At 52.2% G+C, this 17366-nt stretch overlaps 3 protein-coding genes across 3 annotated transcripts; 1 reads left to right on the top strand and 2 right to left on the bottom strand.

Moving 5' to 3' along the window:
• Positions 1–492: 492 nt before the first annotated feature.
• GLOTRDRAFT_24480 (uncharacterized protein) lies at positions 493–2180 on the bottom strand (the record flags this gene model as incomplete). The annotated part of the gene is made up of 6 exons (XM_007867884.1): positions 493–786; positions 837–1084; positions 1157–1266; positions 1324–1703; positions 1766–1981; positions 2034–2180. Coding segments are annotated over 6 exons (1395 nt in total), but the record flags the coding sequence as incomplete, so codon positions are not given.
• A 7390-nt stretch (positions 2181–9570) lies between these two features.
• GLOTRDRAFT_111153 (uncharacterized protein) lies at positions 9571–15681 on the top strand. Its single transcript, XM_007868155.1, has 24 exons — positions 9571–9864; positions 9915–10104; positions 10152–10186; positions 10247–10726; positions 10782–10843; positions 10901–11131; positions 11184–11566; positions 11621–11736; positions 11790–11928; positions 11980–11987; positions 12047–12061; positions 12112–12255; positions 12304–12465; positions 12520–12554; positions 12609–12624; positions 12672–12826; positions 12881–12927; positions 12981–13035; positions 13090–13145; positions 13197–14156; positions 14216–14643; positions 14700–15044; positions 15102–15593; positions 15651–15681. The coding sequence occupies exons 1-20, from the start codon at positions 9755–9757 to the stop codon at positions 13509–13511; spliced, it is 2754 nt and encodes a 917-aa protein (XP_007866346.1). The 5' UTR covers positions 9571–9754; the 3' UTR covers positions 13512–14156; positions 14216–14643; positions 14700–15044; positions 15102–15593; positions 15651–15681.
• On the bottom strand, positions 13740–16678 carry GLOTRDRAFT_138817 (uncharacterized protein; the record flags this gene model as incomplete). Its single annotated transcript, XM_007868154.1, has 7 exons — positions 16576–16678; positions 16248–16495; positions 15651–16184; positions 15102–15593; positions 14700–15044; positions 14216–14643; positions 13740–14156 (listed from the first exon to the last, which is right to left on the bottom strand). The coding sequence occupies exons 2-7, from the start codon at positions 16468–16470 to the stop codon at positions 13740–13742; spliced, it is 2439 nt and encodes an 812-aa protein (XP_007866345.1). The 5' UTR covers positions 16471–16495; positions 16576–16678.
• Positions 16679–17366: the final 688 nt, after the last annotated feature.

The following is a 17366-nucleotide window of genomic DNA, read 5'->3' as shown; positions in this document are numbered from 1 at the left end:
ATCAGATGGACGAAGTTCATCTCCCTGCTGTTCTTGCTCTTCAGCAAGCAGATCATATAATGCTAGCTCCTCCTCCAATGACCTTATACCGCCTTTCCAATAGAACTCGAGTGTAGTTGCTCTTTGTTCATTGTCGAGATCATAGCGGAATAGATTCTTGAGGCTAAAGCACTCCCTCCCATGAATCGCTGACTGCGACGTAGGAGCAGGTGTCGCGTTGTGACCGCCACGGGAGGAAGTCGCAAGTGGCGAGCCCAGCATGCGTTCATCTGCGTCGCGCTCACCATCCAGCGATGAGTCATCATCAGCGATGCCGTCTAGGATCCGGGACAGCGGGATGCCTTCTACTATGTCGAAGTCTTCATATGCTGTCGCCGAAGGTGAAGACGTAGTGTCGCCGGGAGAACTAGATGATCCTGGAGGGCAGGGCTGAGTGGGAGCACTAGAATCAAGTGAGGTACCTCCCGACGCCGATGGCCCATAATGCTCTGAATCGTCGCAGAGATGGAACTTCCGCTTCAATCGCCGCCGCGGTGCTAAGCCGTTGCGTTCTTGCTCATCCTTCATATTTGCTTTGATCTTCGCCATCTTGTTGGCTTTCCCTAGCTCTAGGCGGTTACGGATCTTGCTTATAATGATACCGAGGCAGCTGAACAACCGTTCGGAACCCGCAGAGTTTGCAATAACGCTGAGTAGTCGTATAGCCAATTTCACGAGCATGTTCCGACCTTCCAGCTTTCTCTGATCCAGGGACTTCCAGATTCTCACCAAGTCGATGGCCTTGTGCTGCAACACTGTCAGCAGATTCGGACGCAAATATAACAAGGCCCATGAACCTCTCTTTCATATGCAAGTCTTGTTTTCTCTAGCTGCATGTACTGAGGGTCGAATTCCCGCTCTCCCGCGTGGTAATCGTAGAACGCATCCATGAATTCTAGGTCGGGCTCTTTACAGAACAGGCGCCGGAACATGCTTTCGGCCATGTTATAGAGTGCGAGCGGGGTAAGGGCCGTATTCTCGGGCTTAAAGATCTTGCTCCTGATGTAGGGGTTGAAAAATACGGCCAGGATATAAGGCTCGGGCTCTACCGCCATCCAACGAGCATCAATGCACTTGCGCATGTGTAGACTCACGGATAGTTCAACATCCGGATCACCAAAGATCCGGTACAGGTTGGCGAGAGTAAGGAGGACAGTGTCGAGGCGCGCGTGATTGGATTGGAGGACGTTAGTTCCGATAGCCAGTGGCTCCAGGTGACGTGTCGTCCTTTAATTATCATTAGTATGTATTTCCGCTGTCCAAACTCACGTTACCTCGACGTACCGTGCAAGATCTTGCCAGAAACCACTATGATCTTCGACTAATCCGATTACCTCCAATGCCTTGGTGCGCATAGCAGCGCGATTGCCCGCGCAGACCACGAGATCATCGCGATGCTCAATAACACAGGTACGCAACGGTTTCTGGACTCGAAGGAGCCGCGCGAATGATTGGAAATGATATGTCCAGCGCGTTATCGCCGGGAGTAATAGTGCGAGAGGCACGAGCGATGCTGCGCCTTCCCGCGGCCTCCGCTGCTCGCCCTTAAAGAGTCCTAATGCTTGACTATGGTTGTTGATCCATTTCACAACCTCAAAAGCTTTGTTGGATGTCTTCATGAATTTGGCGTCAAGCTTGTAGTAGTCTTTCACAAGTAGATTTAGCTGGTTACCGTTGGTGAGTCCCCGCGATGTGCAACCCGAGACCAGTGCCAGTGGTCATGTACCTGATGTGCAAAGCATGGCGGCGTAAGAATATGCGGCGTTCGTGCTGCCAACATCTTCCGCATCTTATTACAGTCTCCCCCGGCATCTGTACACCACGCTATGAACTCGACGCCGGTCTCTGCCTCCATCTGATCTATGTCCCTCTCAGTGAGTGCCAATAAGTTATCGGCCGTCTTTTTCTCCCCGGAGATGTCATGGGTAGCTATAAGGTGCATCTGAGTTGCTGTTAACACCACTCATCCGGACAAAGGCGACTAGCATACTCACCTTTCCTTCAACTGCCATCATAGCTGCCTGGCACGACACCTTACTTATTGTCTTCCATGTATCTCCTTGCCCTGACGCTAACTTGCCGTTAACCTCTAGTTTCGTCACGCTCTCGACCCGAGCAAGTTCAGCATTCAATACACGACCCGCGAGAACTCGACGATCTGGTACATTGGCCTGGGGTATGTACTTCTTTATAAACTTCTCGAATTCGATGTTGTTTGCGGTGTTCCATGAGATGTCGCAGCTGATGAAGAGTCAACAGAGATCGCGCGCGAACTCTTCCTGCTGCTCAGAAGTCCACTGCGGCTGCTGGCGGACGGTAATTGGCCGTGAACGAGTGACTGACACTTTCTGCTTCTTTCCAGGTGGCAGTGTCTCATCAGCAGATTTACGGGCATGCATTGCTTGCTGTGAAGCACTAGCACGGTGTATAGGAGAGGAGATGTCGGGTGTCCGGAAGGTGAATTGACCTATAGGCGGCCTGCGTGGCGTTTTCGTTGGGCTCTCGGCTATGTCGACAGGTGAGTTGTTCTCTTTGTTCATTGTATTCCCTTTGGCTGCCCCGGCCCATTGGTTTACATCAGTGCTGACGTTTGGGCATGACTTTAGATGATTCAACAGTGTTGTCTTGCGACCCTCAAGTGGCTTGACAAATTTCAGGGCTACCGACGGTGAGTTACTGTCTCGCCACTCAAAGCTATATGCTCTCACCTTCTGACCGCCACTGTTCCTCCGACTTTGAGAGGCTAGATGCTGCTCCAGGCTCGCGATTTGCATCTTTCAGCTGCTCGATGCTGAGCCTCAGGCAGCCAAGACACCAGGCACGTTTATGATTGTTGTTTGAACTGAAAGCTGAACCATCAGAGTAGAAATATTGCCAGGACTCATGCTTGGGCCGCATTGTGAGTGTAGTGGTGGTTAAGGGAGAGCTCTGAACACACAATATCCCCTCTAATATTCTATGTCATTCCCGCCGCCCCCGAGTGACTCTCAATAAATTGTGTGATATTGCCGAATACTTCTTCAGCCACCACTGGTACATATATGGCAATCCCGACGCCCATATGAGTTATTTCTCACGCCACATCAAAGGGCTCAGACGTAAAGACCGTCAGTGTAATTTCCCCGTCATTCGGTAATTACTCAATTGACTTGGTACGTCGTCATAGTTGTGACTCTGACCGTGACAACACTGTTCCCGTAGGCCTGTAAAGCATACAGTAACAGGATGACTAGTATCCATCGTCTGATGTGTTTATCAGCATTAATCATATAGTACCTCAACGTGGAGGGTTATATGATGGTCAACTCACTCTGCCGGGTTCTGTGTCGGTGATGCCGGTACTGTTGCTGCGAGGTCGACCACTTTGAAGTACTCTGGTGGGAGGTCTGTCATATAAAGGACGTGGTTGCCACCACTCCCCCAGATCTTATAGGGCTCCGTCCACTGCAAGAGCCGGTTGCCCTCAGTGTGCGCTTGCTTGTTTTGTTCGTTTGTCAAGCGTGCCTGGGCGTGGCAGTAAGTGTGCCTCTTGATGGCTAAGTCCCACTGGAACACCCGAGCAATGTGCTCTTCTTCTGCAGGTGTAAAGTGGGAGCAAGAGCGGCTGTTTCGGCGGGACATTATGGATGTCTGGACGTTCGTGCCAAAAGGCTGTGCAGGGGAGGATGAGTGAAATGTAGCACCAAGCGCACAGGACCGCCGTTTAAATAGTGATGGGACGCAGTGCTATACTGGGAATAGGATGTCTTTCAAGCTTTCAGTGAAGAACATGGGATGAATAATAGCAGTTTGATGCAAATTGGACGAGAAGGAAGCGCGTGGCAGAAGCTACCCAAACAAGGACATCAGAAGTGCTGAACAATTGCCCCACATTGCACCTCTGACTCTGATTCATCTTCGTGAGTAAGTTTGCTTGTAGTAGCTTGTGGGTCCTTCAATCTCTATCACTGACTGAATGGCTGGTAGATTCTCTTCCATTTCTTGGAGTCATCATCACGGTGACTCAGATTCTCGTGTATGCATCCAATCTGCCATTGTACTTGCTACATAGTATTGTCTTTCCGATTGCGGAGAGAAAGAAAGCCGCACTCCGTCACCAGGACCCTTGAACCTTGGTAATCCCAACAGAGGAGATTGTCTGCGCTGAAATTTGGTGGTGCAAGGAAACAGTCAAATCTGTTCCAAAATGCCTACCCAGCTCAGGTATGTATTTGTACAATTTTTGTCGGGGAGATCCTGTCTGCAAGAAAGGGGCAGCAGTGACTTTTCCTCCAGAAAGGCAGCCCTGTGATGCGTAGCCTGAAGGTAACTACCACTGGAACACTTGAAGATGTTTAAGTGTCACCAGAATGGCAGAGACGCATGTATCACATTATCCTTGAGGGGCTGGCCAATCAATGATTGACATCCTGAAGCTAACCTTAAATTCTCCTCTAATTTCTTTCGCATACCGGGGTAGGTTAAACAAATGTCTCGACTTACAAAGCCTATTGAATAGGCTTTGTCTGACCCAGTGGCATAGGTGTTCTTCTGGTCAGGTGCTGACCTTACACCCCATTGCGGACGTTGGCAGGCACCTGCGTGTCATACGGTGATAAGCCTCAGGATTGTCTGACCCCCGAAAACGCGGACTCAGCGCATCGTACAAGCCCTCCGGAGCTTATTCGACACAGCACTCACACGCCTCTAGGCTTCTATGGGCTCTAAAGACTTGCTCTGTGTTTAGCTCCGGACTTCCTAACATCCTTGAGGCGTACACGGACCCATTCCACGATTTATCTCCGCGAACAGGAGCTCTGGAGCGACTTAACCAATGCAACGTCTAGATGAATTAGCTCCGGGGCCCGCGGGAACTTCTATCGAGGGGCGTCGTCCTCATGCCCACCCTCCAGCACTCACTCCCCCTCGTTTCCGTCAAGATACCGAAGGTGCGGACGCATACAAGTCACCATAAGGTCAGCATCAGTCAGCAAACGGCCGGAGGTAATTAACACGTGACCGGCGTGTCGCACGGAGTGATGGGACCGCCTGGGTCAGGTGGCGGAGCGTCAAGGCGACCTATAAGGGCTGGAATGAGCAAGTAGGAGTGTAAGGGAGTCGTATGGTGTATGGTATAGCGGAGGAAAGTGCTGAGCAATCCTGTGGGTAGCGGCGTTTATTTGTTATTTATCTCCGGACGGTCGCAAAGCCATTCCTGTAGTATAAATTGTACAAAGTAGCGTACAGAAAAACAAGTTTCGACTTCACCATCTCAGAGAATTAGCGTTACGATCTCAGCGACCCGAGAAGTTCGAAAGCGTCGAACTTAGCGAATTATAACCGATCTTAGCTTTGCCAATAGGCCTGACTCGTCGAGTGAATTATCTCCGCCATCGATTCAATTAGCTCTGGTGCGTCTCACGTAGCGAAATAAAAATTAAACAAGTCCCTTTAGCGTTTTCTACTCCCGTGGGCCCGAACCTACACTCAGTTCCGTGGTTTGCAACTTTGTTTGCGACTTTCCGGAGATAAATACTCCGGAGCGTCCATTAGTGTTTGTTTCAGGCATCAAGGTTTTTGTTTTATTTTTCTAGGTCTTCCTACGGACTACCCTACGGCGTCTTACTCCTCCTTTCCCCCTCGAACTATTAAATACCCTTCGGTTGTCTCGGACCGCCTTCACCCATATCACGGGGTTTAGGTTTATTCCTTTTGGTCCTTGGTGATTGTTGTGTGTCAGTGCATATCAACGGGAACAAGTTCCTACCCCGAACTTTCAAGGACTGTCCAAAAGGGCTATCTTGCCTTTTCAAATGCTTGATAATATTTTCGATACACATGGCCTTCTGCGCCACTGGCACCGAACCCATTCGTGACTATCTGTATTATCTGGGGTCCTCAGGCTCCAGCATGCACTTGTGGGTCCTATGATTTCTATCAGGTTTGAAATCCTGATTCTGCCAATCTTTTGAGATGCACGCGTTAGCAACCATTTGTACAAATGGAGCACATTCAAAGGGGCCAAGGGTTGCTGCCATGACTCACACAATGCAAGGCATTATCCATATGTGCTAACCACTGCACTTGCAATTGTCTCGCTGATTGCAGAGAAGTGGAGGAAGCTGATCGCAGATATGACTAGGGCCCCGCAGTGGCAATAAAAGCTGATGCTTGAGCTTCGAGGATGACCACACCAGACACCTCAACGCTTGCGCGCAGTTTAGCTATGAACAATCCTCTACATCTCCATCCGCCCAACTTGAACCCAACGGCTGCAGTTCTCGCTCTTCCCCAATTGGTCCATACTATGTACAGCATTTTGTACGACCTAGACACTCGAGCCATAGAACATGATGCCCCGAACGGGTGGAACTGCTGCCGCGGTGAGCTTTCAGCCATGCTCTCGCCTCAGGAGTGATGGCCCAGTTCACTGATATGTCTTGTAGCCGCTATTTACAAGCAGATCTGCGCCTTCCTGACCGCTTTGGGTTATGTGCACAAGCAAGGCTCCGTGTGGCAGGCCGCTAATAAGGCCTGCACCGAAGTGTGGGCTCACATGGCCATTCTTCAGAGCACTATATGGCCTCGCGGTATTTTTTCAACAGTTATGAAGGATATACAAGTCTTTGTAAACAATCCACTGTTTCTGATGGCTACCCACCATGTTCGTCTCGGTGGTAACAGGGCGATGTCTCTGCTTGGGCCAACACCTCGCGGACTTGCTCTCAGAGCACCAGCAGTCCCAAGGTTCCGTATGCTAGCTGGTTGGCCCAAGAATCCTCCCGCCTTGCCGTGTCATGTCAGAGCCAGTGAAGCCACCTCTAATCGAGCAAACTGGAGGCACGGGGTTCCGGAACTGGCCGGACCTCCTTGACTATTACCCTTCAGCTTCGTGGATGAATGTGTTCATTGTTGTCTGAGCCAGCGCTTCTTCTGACTCTCTCGCTCATCAACATCCTTTTTTGCTGGCCCTTGCCATTTATAGTGCTTTCCTGTATGTCCATGGCATTGGCCTTGTGATGCTAAAGCTAGGATCAGAATGTTTAAATGTATTATGATGTATTCAATGAAAGCGCTCCGCCCTCTTTATTTCATGTCCTAACTCCCTTGTGTGATGGCTCTATAGGTGTCGGCTCGCGAGCGACACCCATTCCCCCACATTGGGCGGTAGCTCAGATGGCATGTTCTGCCCCAGCGGTAGGTATGCCGCTGTCACGGTCCACCTAACGGCATAATCTGCTGCGTCGGATGAACAAAAGAAGCGATGGCATACCTCATTCAGTTCTACTTGGGCATGTCACATGCGCTTACCGCATTTTGCCCATCGTCATCTATCCCGGGGTTCCTGGAGCCATACTAGTGTAGACTTCACGAAACATGCCAACTCTGCGCACTTCCCTAGGTAAAGACATGGACTGAGCACTGAGGAGCAACGAGAAAGAGTCCCGCCACCTACCTAAGTCACGTCTTTCAAGTTATCGACTCCTTGGTTACGGGCACGTTTATTACCCCGGGATTCATGATGGCAATCTCTGCATGACAGTGGTAGGCTCTTGGGGAGCATTGTAGAGGTTGCTGGAGGTATGACTACTTGGGTGGTGCATTTCCATTTCCCCCGCCGGGGCGCGCTGAGGCTTCTATCCTTGTACAAGCCTCCATTAATCTCCTCTATCTGCACCTTTTCCTGTCCCACGACGAGAGCTTGAACACAGAAGTGCGCAGCTGAAGAAGGCTGACTTCAAAGGAGTCGTTGGATGGTGGGTTCTCTCAAGGACTTCCCCTAGTCATGAAAGACAGTGACAGGCGTGGCACTGTACTAGTGGACTCCCCACCGGCATGCCCTGGAAGCCTGACAGAGGCCTTTATTCCCTGCTTGTCTTTGCTGAAGATTTCGAAGTAGGAGGCGACTTCTGTGAGACTCGTTCCGTGAACCGCATTGTGCAGCAGCACAGCTGTGGCATATGGCAGCGCCTTGGCCACTTGTCATGTATATCGGAAACCTAGACCATGACAATGTTGGGCATCTCGCAGCGCATTTGCACAATTCTAAATTCGGGTGAGACGTGGACTGCAGTGGTTTCAGCATCAGCATCAGCATCGGAAGTTGAACCTAACCATCCACACTCTCTATCTTCCCATACGATACCCTCAGGAGATGAAATGCGTGGTCTCATTGAACATATTCAGCACACGTCTAAATGTCGTAGACCTTGGAAACCGTTGCCAGAACCACTGGCTCGCACTTCTGCTGCAGCACCGCGGGACCCAGGGCAGTGCTGGGTGCTTATTACTTAGTCTCCTGCCCTTTCGGCCCAAGCCCTCTGTGGCTCCAGCCGCCGCACTGAGTCGGGGTTGTCCAATTGTGACGCCCTGTAATTGCGAGACGGCAAGGATAATACATCAATGCATGTCTGACTCACCGCCGACATTGAGTACCATAAAGTTGTACCGCATTCATTCCATATCAGAGTACTGCCAATTTATCCTTCTGAATACCATGCATCGCTGCAGGCCCTGTGTGCGCCAAGCCAGTAGGACGCTATCAGACGAATGAAATGAGATCAGGGATTCGATGCAACGCCCAACGCTAGGAGTTATCTTCGTACGAGGTAGCTGGCTGGCCCTGTCAACCATGAATACAGCGAACTAAAAGAGGACTGTGTGGCGTATCATATCGCGGCTGGTCGTACCTGGGAGAGCCATGATCCCGGGCGATCTCAGCTCTGGCTGAGCTTCCGGTGGCACAGCAAAGTCCGCCGCTTATTCCGGCGATGCAGCCTATAAGCAGTGAGACAACCTCCAGAAGCGGGTACCCAACGAGGAGACTCGCGAGGTATGCTAAGTTACTCGCAATATTTAGAGCCGATGATGCATAGGTGTCACTGCATGGACATGTCATGTTTGGAAGCCTGTGCGGCCTTTGAAGGCGCCAAAATGTACCTCGCACGTTCTGAGCAGAATCGAAAGTCAGAGGAAGCTTGACAACTAGCAATAAGAGCTCACCTTATCGCAAGCGCAGAGTGATCACGCTACGAGAGGTCGAGAGACAGTTAGCCACGCAGCAAAAAGGTATAAATATGTCGTGCTGTCTTGAAGGTCTGCTAACCATACCCTGGCCCCCTCCCAACCTCCTCGGGTAAGCGCTTGCTATGTCTGAGGAGGCTCGCCGCATATTCTGCACTACTCTAGACGCTTTACGCGCATCCAGTATCGCAACACGTCTTCGTCCCTTCAGGTTTCGAGTCATCATCCGGCAAACACATAATCGGGGTGTGGCAATAGGACGCATGAGGCGCGTGGACAGAAAACTGGGGATCGCAGGCGTCGGAGTCATCGAGAGCATGGCACGACTTCTTCTCGACCTCCATCGCGACTTTTATACTAGGCCCATCGTCCTCTAGCGTCCCCTTCATCGACAACATCCGCGGTCAGACGATGGAGCGCCCTCCCCCCCCTAATAATCACAAGCCAATTGGCTATTCCTGCTATTTCGGACCGATTTGGCAAGTGGAGACACGTTCGAAAGCTGACTGCCTAGTTCAGCCACCGGCCTTACCAGTTGCGCCGTATATGAATCTGCTGTGTGAACGCGAATGACTTCTTAGGACTGCTTGCTGGCTGAATATCTGCACGGAACGCCTTGGAGAGCAGCGTTGATCCTCGCAGCGCATAGAGTCCGACCTGGGTCGCTGTTGCCCCTTTCTGCAGGCAGGAGTTCTGACCGAGGAGCCCTATAATGCAATCGCGAGTCGACACCCTTCCGAAGGCAGAGGATCAGCCCAAGAAAGACTTCTGGAGGTATCTGAGGAGTCACCTGAACTTTTATCGGGTTCATCTCATCGTCTTGTGCGTATGCTACTTTCTTTCGAGTAACAGAGACTAAGTCTTGCATCTAGCACCTTTACGCCTATCCTATTTTCCGGCATTCTGTACGCAAGCAATGGAGAGTATCCGATCTCATACATCGATGCGCTCTTCAACTGCATCAGTGCCATGGCAGTCTGTGGACTTGCGACGGTGGATCTCAGCCAGTTAACAGGATGGCAACAGGCCATTCTCTTCATTCAGATGTGTCTAGGGAGCCCCGTACGTAGCCACTCCACAATATTTGCTGCTTGCTAATAACTCAGTAGGTGCTCGTGTCGTGGGTAATGGTCTATATACGGAGGTGAGGTCCGACGACCCCCCGATATTAAATGGACACTGAAACCATTCCCGCTGACCGCAGGTATTTCTTTGCCAAGACATTCGAACACATGGTCGAGGCGGAGGCCGCGAAGCGCACGAAAGTGAAGATCGATGTCGAGGCGACCATCATACCCTGGCACAGCAAAATGGTTAACATGCTCCGGCGGCGCAAGCGGCTGACCTCGGTGAAGGAGGAGAGCGAGGAGAGCACGCCGAAGGAGCGCAAGCCGAGCTCAGTGAAAAAGCTGCGGACGGACATGATACGCAGAATGGACGACGCGCCGAAGCTGGTGGATCCCAGCGGGTGGATAAGTGAGGGCCGGACAGAGTCGACGCTGCACACCCCTGCGCGAGGCCCAGCTGTAGATACACGGGAGGTACAGACCGAAGGTCAGAATCATCAGCTCAGTTTCGCGGACCGGCCGTCAGTTAGTCCAGACCGCAGCTCCACCATAAGTTCAAGTAGCTCAGAGCATCATGAGGAGCAGACGGAAGGGGCGACCACTCCTGACAGATCAAGGTGTTTCTGCACTCATGTTCGTAACCATATTTTCTTACTGAGAGAAGTAACGCAGGAAAGGACGTCGTCTGTCCGATCCTGGTATGGCTCGCCGATTTAGGTCTGCCTCAGTGACCGGTTCGTCCTGGCCATTTCCAGCGCAATGAGAAATACGCTCATGCCATAGTCGTATAGCGAACGAAGAGAATTTTCGTCGCTACCCGACTGTCAATGTGGCGGCATATACTTCCAGAGAGCCTGATCCCCTGCCTAGGACACAGACCGTTGAATTTGCCCCTGAACCTCGTCGGCAACGCTTCACGTCTGTGGACAGAGAGCGGGGAAGGCGGGCCTCCGTCATATCAGAACAAAGTACTGCTTACCGACGGCCGAGTATAGAGCCCACCGACACGCAGGACGAGCGCAGTAAGTTGTTCCACCGGGTTTGAAATTCAAATTGTGATGTGATAAACTACAGGACCTGGAAGGAGGCCTTCTGTCACGCTACGCCCCACAATGTCGACAAGCCACACATTCCCTCGCTACCCCACTGGTGTGCGGACAAAACATCGCGGATTCGGAGGGTTTCCGATGCCACACGAGATCCTGTCCCGTGTATTCCGATATTTCTTTCCTGAGGTGCAGCAGAAATTGCACCGCACGATGACGATGCCTCGGACGCAGACGATTGCTTCAACGCGCGGGGAAGTGCCGGCTGGTGTCAAACCAGTGCCTTATATCTCCTTTGACGCGATTGTAGGACGTAATTCGGCCTTTTACGAGCTTACGAACGACGAACTGGAGGAACTTGGCGGGGTCGAATACCGAGCTCTGAATGCCTTGCTATGGATCGTCCCAGTAGTGAGTTATGCCCGGTTGAATGTTTTGGACAAGTCATTCTCACTGTGCGTCTAGTACCACATTTGCGTCCAGGCCATTTCCTTTATCGTCATCGCGCCGTACATGTCGGAAAGTCGTTGGAGTTCAGACTTCAAGCCACCAGCTTTGCATCGGAACCTCCCACCACCTTGGTGTGTTCAGTTATACTTTGTGTTTAATAACACTAATGCCTGATTTGTCCTAGGTTTGCATTATTTCAAGTCGTCTCGGCGTACACGAATACGGGAACCTCCCTCGTAGATCAATCTATGATACCCTTCCAGACAGCTTATCCAATGATATTTTTTGTAATATTTCTTATCTTAGCTGGTAATACCGCCTTCGTAAGTGCTCTATCTCTAATTCACGGCCACATCCTAAGTTCACCTGTATAGCCTATTTTGTGAGTGGATTCCACTTTTGGCCTTCATTCAGCGTTTCTGATATTGATGGGCCACGCAGTCTGCGGCTTATGATGTGAGTCCAGTCTCTCTACTGTGCGATGGAGTCTCACGATTTGTGTCTAGATGGACCATGACAAAAGTGGTTCCTCCTAGATCACGGTTAAACGAGACGTTGCACTTCCTACTGGACCACCCTCGTCGATGTTTCATCTACCTCTTTCCTTCGCATCAGACTTGGTTTTTGCTCATTGTTCTCGTGACACTCACGTACGGTGCTTTCGTGAGCTACGTTAGCTTGTTTTGACACCTCTTTAGCTGCACAGATTGGGTGTCGTTCCTCGTCCTGGACATTGGCACTCCAGTCATCGAGGCCATACCAGCCGGTACAAGGGTGATTGTTGGGCTTTTGCAAGCTACAGCTGTGCGTGCGGCGGGATTTTCTGCCGTTTCGCTGTCCGCTCTGGCACCTGCTGTGAAGTACGTGCCGCGAATCTGTCACATTTTCTTGGATTCACCACGTCTCTTACGCAGGGTCCTATACGTAATCATGATGTATATCAGCGTCTGTGAGTAATTCTTTCACCTATGGGAAGACATGTATACCTTACCCTGTGTTTTAGATCCTATCGCCCTGAGGTATGTTTGAAAAGTTGTTGCGTTGTAATTCGCACTCATGATTACAGTGTGCGTTCAACGAACGTATACGAGGAGCAGTCGCTGGGAGTCTTCGAAGAAGACGACGAATCCGAGAATGACGTGGAATTTCAAACTACTGGGCCTCGCGTTGCAGTCTGGAGCCGCTACTTGGCATGGCATGCTCGCAAGCAGCTCGCATTCGGTCAGTACAAGCCATATTTTTCCCGTTGTTGTCAAGTCCCTGATACTTGAGTAGACATGTGGTGGTTGGGCCTGGCTCTTGTTCTGTTGTGCATCATTGAGGTAAGTGACATGACTTCCACAGGCGCATTACACAGTCCGAGACGTTCGCACAGCGACATAATATCGATGCTGAGGATAATCAATCTTGGTTTAATATCTTCTCAATAAGTAAGTGATTGCCAGAGACGGTGGAACTATCCGAATTAACTTCATCTCTTCTAGTTTTTGAACTAGTTTCGGCATATGGCACTGTCGGGCTGAGTCTCGGGCTCCCTACGGTCTGTTTTTCCAGTAAACATACTCGTTACAGTATAACTGATTCCTAGCAGGCGAACTACTCGTTCTCAGGCGCCTTCCGACCCTTGTCCAAGTTGATCATATGTATCGTGATGATACGTGGCCGTCACCGGGGTCTCCCAGTCGCGATTGACAGGGCTGTCATGATCCCTCCCGAGTTCCGTGCTCAACCGGACGAAGGCACGATGGCAGAACAACGCAGCTTGCGCAGTGTGGTCAGCCGTACAAGCGCATACCGGCAGCCGCCACCCAATGCTGGGCACATGGAGGAGATACCTATGGCAGATATACCCGAGGACGCAGTGATGACAGACGACATAGATCATGTTAGGACAAAATCCACTTGACGGACGCATATGACACGACAATCCTACGAGCACTATGAGCGCATGACTCCTGTATATTTTTCCGCGTTTCGCATCCCTTAGACACATACTCTGTACTGTTAGTACATGTATGAGACGCGGTTCATTTCATATTATGGAGAGAAAGCCTCTCCTTCTATGGCTAATTTACAGTGATCCTTGTAGCCCCCACCCATCACCTAAAGAACGTCTATATAGTCCAAGATACATCTATGCAATACGAGCTACTTCATGATACGGAGGTGGTGCTTCGCCGAGCTCGGTCTCCTGTCCGGCGACGAGTCTTTCAAATCGCCTATTGCGTTCAACAAGACTATCCGGCGGGGCCGGTGATGGAGAGTGGTGGTGTAAATGGGGCGGCCGAGAACCCTCTTCTGACGAATCTGTTGATCGGCGCGAGTCTATGCGTTCGAGCGGGTGATGCATGGCGGATGACGTAGACACGAGAGGGTTGTGGTGGAAATGCGAGGATGACGGGCGGGATGGTCCCGGGAGGTCCAACGCATCTCCATCCAGATTGGGTGACAGGCCCTTGCCTTTACAAGGACACGCCTCAGGCTGGGGTAGAATGTCGTTGGCATTCTCCGAATACGGGGGCAGCGCTATCCAATCGGGGTTGCACATGCACTGGATAAGCAAGAGTAAGCGCCCGTTTGACCGGGTCCATCGCGGGCGACCGAACTCACCGAGAGGATGTGGACCGGAGTCTGCACGACGATGTCGAACATCTTCCTCTTCCCCGTCTTCTGGTCAATGAACTGGTCGTCGCCCCGCTCCACCCGGAAGATGATCTTGAGGGTATGCGTGATGGAGATATTACTCTTCTTATTCCTGTTCGTGAAGTTGATCTGATCGCAGGAACTCGGGAGCTGCAACTCCGTGTGTAGAGTCCACGGCCCCGGACCCATGAAAGAAGACGCCAGTTCCGACGCGTCGTCTTCTGGATTGAGCAAGACATACAAAGGTGAGTTCTTAAATGCCTCGGGATCGTCCGAATCGAGGGGAAGTAACGGAGGACAGTCTTTCTCGCCGTGCTTGAGGGACATGAGAATGATCCGGCGAATCGGGTCTGTTCTAACCACGCGCTTCATATTGGCGAGATAGTCCACCCGTTCTTCAGTACACAGTCAGCAGAGATGCACATGAAACGAAGAAACAAGCACAACCCACCTTCGAGCAAGATCGATATCCGGTATACTTTGATCTTATCCAAGGGCATAAGCGTTAAGTGTACCGGCATCGTCCCGCCGATGTGGAACGTCCTGCCAGAGATCGAGATGAAGTACTGCAATTGATCATCCCACTGTCGTTCGACAATAATGTTCTCGGTATCCTCGGCATCTTCCTCCGGGCACGCGACAAGGGTGACTTCCCTCGACGCAGTGAGTTTCGTCTTGAACGCGCCTGGCCGGTGTACGTATGCCTTGAGGCGCCAGATCACGCTCCCATACTCGCATCTGAGCGTCGGCGGAGAACTCGCAGGGATGGTGAAGGAGATGGGGTACGTGTAGGTGCCTAGAGTGCATGAACTACGTCAACATCGGCGAAGGAGGGTCGGCGGGACTGACTCACCCTTCTTGAACTCCTTCCACCCATCCCCATACTCCTCGTCTTCCTCCTCCAACCCGAGCAGCTCGCCCACTCTCCCCAACGCCGACTTCTCCTTCCTCGGGGACATGAGCCCCACACCATCAACCACGGGCTCCTTCCCCTTGCCCTTCTCCAGCGTCCGCCCCCTCCTGAATTCCGCCTCGCGATCGACGCTCCGCTCCAGGGTGTGCTCCCTCGAATTCGCAACGCGCATCCTCGGCGAGCTTGAGCGGAAGCGGTCGCGCACGGAGTCCATCACGTTTGTGACGGCGGCGAACGTGAAGCGCTTGTGCTTCCGGCCGCGCTCGTCGTGCGGGGACGGCGAGCGGATGCGGCTCCCCTCACGGGAGGAAGCAAAGGCGTACCCCGAGTCTTCGTCCAGGCTTTGCCGACGTGAGGACTGGTCGCGGTCTGAGCGTAGGCTAGATGCCGACGAGTTCGTCGTCGACAAGTTTGGGCGACGAGGTCCGGGACCTATCAGAAGCAAGTCAATATACTTGATTCCCTGATCGCGAAAAGCTGGAGCCTTACTCTCGTCCAAATGCTCGCGCAGCATATTCCGAGAATCCTCAAGGTGACTCGCAGGCTCTTCCGACCTGGGTGTGATAGGAGTCATAGGAGTCACGTTCAGCTGCGACGTCGACGCCGCCGGGCTGCTGTGTTGAGTGTGGTAGATCGACGCAGCCGGACTTAGGGCGGGGGGATGAACCTCAGCCACAGGCGAAGCGGGACGAGGGGTGTACGGGGGTGTCGCGAAGTGCGTGTTCTCGTGATGGGAGATTGCGTCGCGCTGGAAGTGCGAGTAGTCCATGCTCACCCGCCTGGACACACGTCCGCGCTCCCGGCTCGGCTCTCGAGAAGGGCTGCCCCGCGGTGTATCGGCGTGCTCGCCGTGTCCGAACGTATCTGTGACCGCTTCGTCGTCGTGGTAAAGGGACAGTCCTGGGCCCACCGAGAGTGTGCGACGGGAGGACGAGGCGGGGGTCGAGCCCGCACGGAAGAAGACCGTCGATGCGGTGTAAATCTTGTGTTCTTCCGTTATCTCAATGCGCCTCGCTCCGACACCTGTTTCCGCGAGCCTGAAGATTCAGGCCACTGTTAAACCAGATAAGCTGGAGAGCGACTTACCTTCCGGCCAAGCGGTGCTCGATTTGCCCTGGAGCTCAACCTCGATGCTCTTTATCCTCGTCGGCTTGACCAGGTTCAGCGTCAGGAGCCCGCGCAGCATCGCAGGCGGGGCGTTGTCATTCTGGGCACGGCGTCTGCCAATGGCGTCTGGAGCGCGAAGGAAGACGACTGACTCTGTCAAACGGATGGACAGCGAGTTCTTGGACTTGCTTGTGGCGGCCATTGCGAAGTGCGGGGTCGACGGCTCTCTGTAAGCCCAAGATAGTCAGAAGGATCATACCGTAGGATATGAGCCACAGTCTGGACATAAATAAGCACGCTTACGAACCTAGACTGCTATCTTAGTGCGCCTCCTGATCCTTGTTCTGCTTCTCGGTCCGTCAGTGCTGCTTTTCGTTCTGTCAACAAGGCCCAGCGCTGTGAACGTCGAGCAACAGAGAGAGCGACGGGGAGCGTTGTTGCCTGAGGACTTTTATGTCGGAAATTTGAGCCGATGCAGCCTCTTATGGAGAGGCCAGCCTCCTGTTGCAGCATATGGCAGTTGTCGTGCCTGGATTTTCGCAATCGATTAAGCTTTTGGGTTGCCACACCGTGAGTGGCCGGCCGGACCTACATTTGGTCTCAAATGGTAATTGCAGCATGGGACCCATGATACCTCTCGGTGAATGCATGCATGTTCTAATACATGTCTGCCAACATGCGCGACGCTACAAGCCAACAATGGTGAAAAGTCGGCGCTCTCTGGCGATATTTCGTGCAAACATACCACACAAAGGAGAATCAAAGGGGTGGAGCCTGTGTAAAACTGCAGTGGAGTATGTATAAAGAGCTCGCATCAAGCGGAGTCCTCCAATATTACGCACCAGTTTTCCCGGACGAGAGAGAATGGCGCCGGATGTTGAGCTAAGGGCAGGAGACACCTCTTACGGACAACGGGCCCAGGAGACTGCTGATCTTACTTCCCTCGTCACCAGGCAGCTACAATACCAGGAAAGTGTCCTGCAACGTCAAAATTGTACACTGGCGTCAAAGTTGGAAGGCTACCTTGATGGCAATGGGTTCTCAGTGTATGTGCGTATGAGTGCCAGTGAGGTTGTGCAGTAGATAGGCATACCACAC

The sequence above is a fragment of the Gloeophyllum trabeum genome (assembly GCF_000344685.1).
Source record: "Gloeophyllum trabeum ATCC 11539 unplaced genomic scaffold GLOTRscaffold_00007, whole genome shotgun sequence".
Lineage (NCBI taxonomy): Eukaryota > Fungi > Basidiomycota > Agaricomycetes > Gloeophyllales > Gloeophyllaceae > Gloeophyllum > Gloeophyllum trabeum.
Note: the sequence above shows the minus strand (reverse complement) of the source record. Positions and strands in the feature narration are given on the sequence as shown.

Bases quoted from the DNA above. Each gene is read 5' to 3' on its own strand.
- GLOTRDRAFT_111153 (XM_007868155.1), top strand. From the start codon at position 9,755: ATGCAATCGCGAGTCGACACCCTTCCGAAGGCAGAGGATCAGCCCAAG. The intron at 11,567-11,620 runs GTGAGTTATGCC...CTGTGCGTCTAG, and splicing joins TGCTATGGATCGTCCCAGTA to TACCACATTTGCGTCCAGGC. The intron at 11,737-11,789 runs GTGTGTTCAGTT...GATTTGTCCTAG, and splicing joins CGGAACCTCCCACCACCTTG to GTTTGCATTATTTCAAGTCG.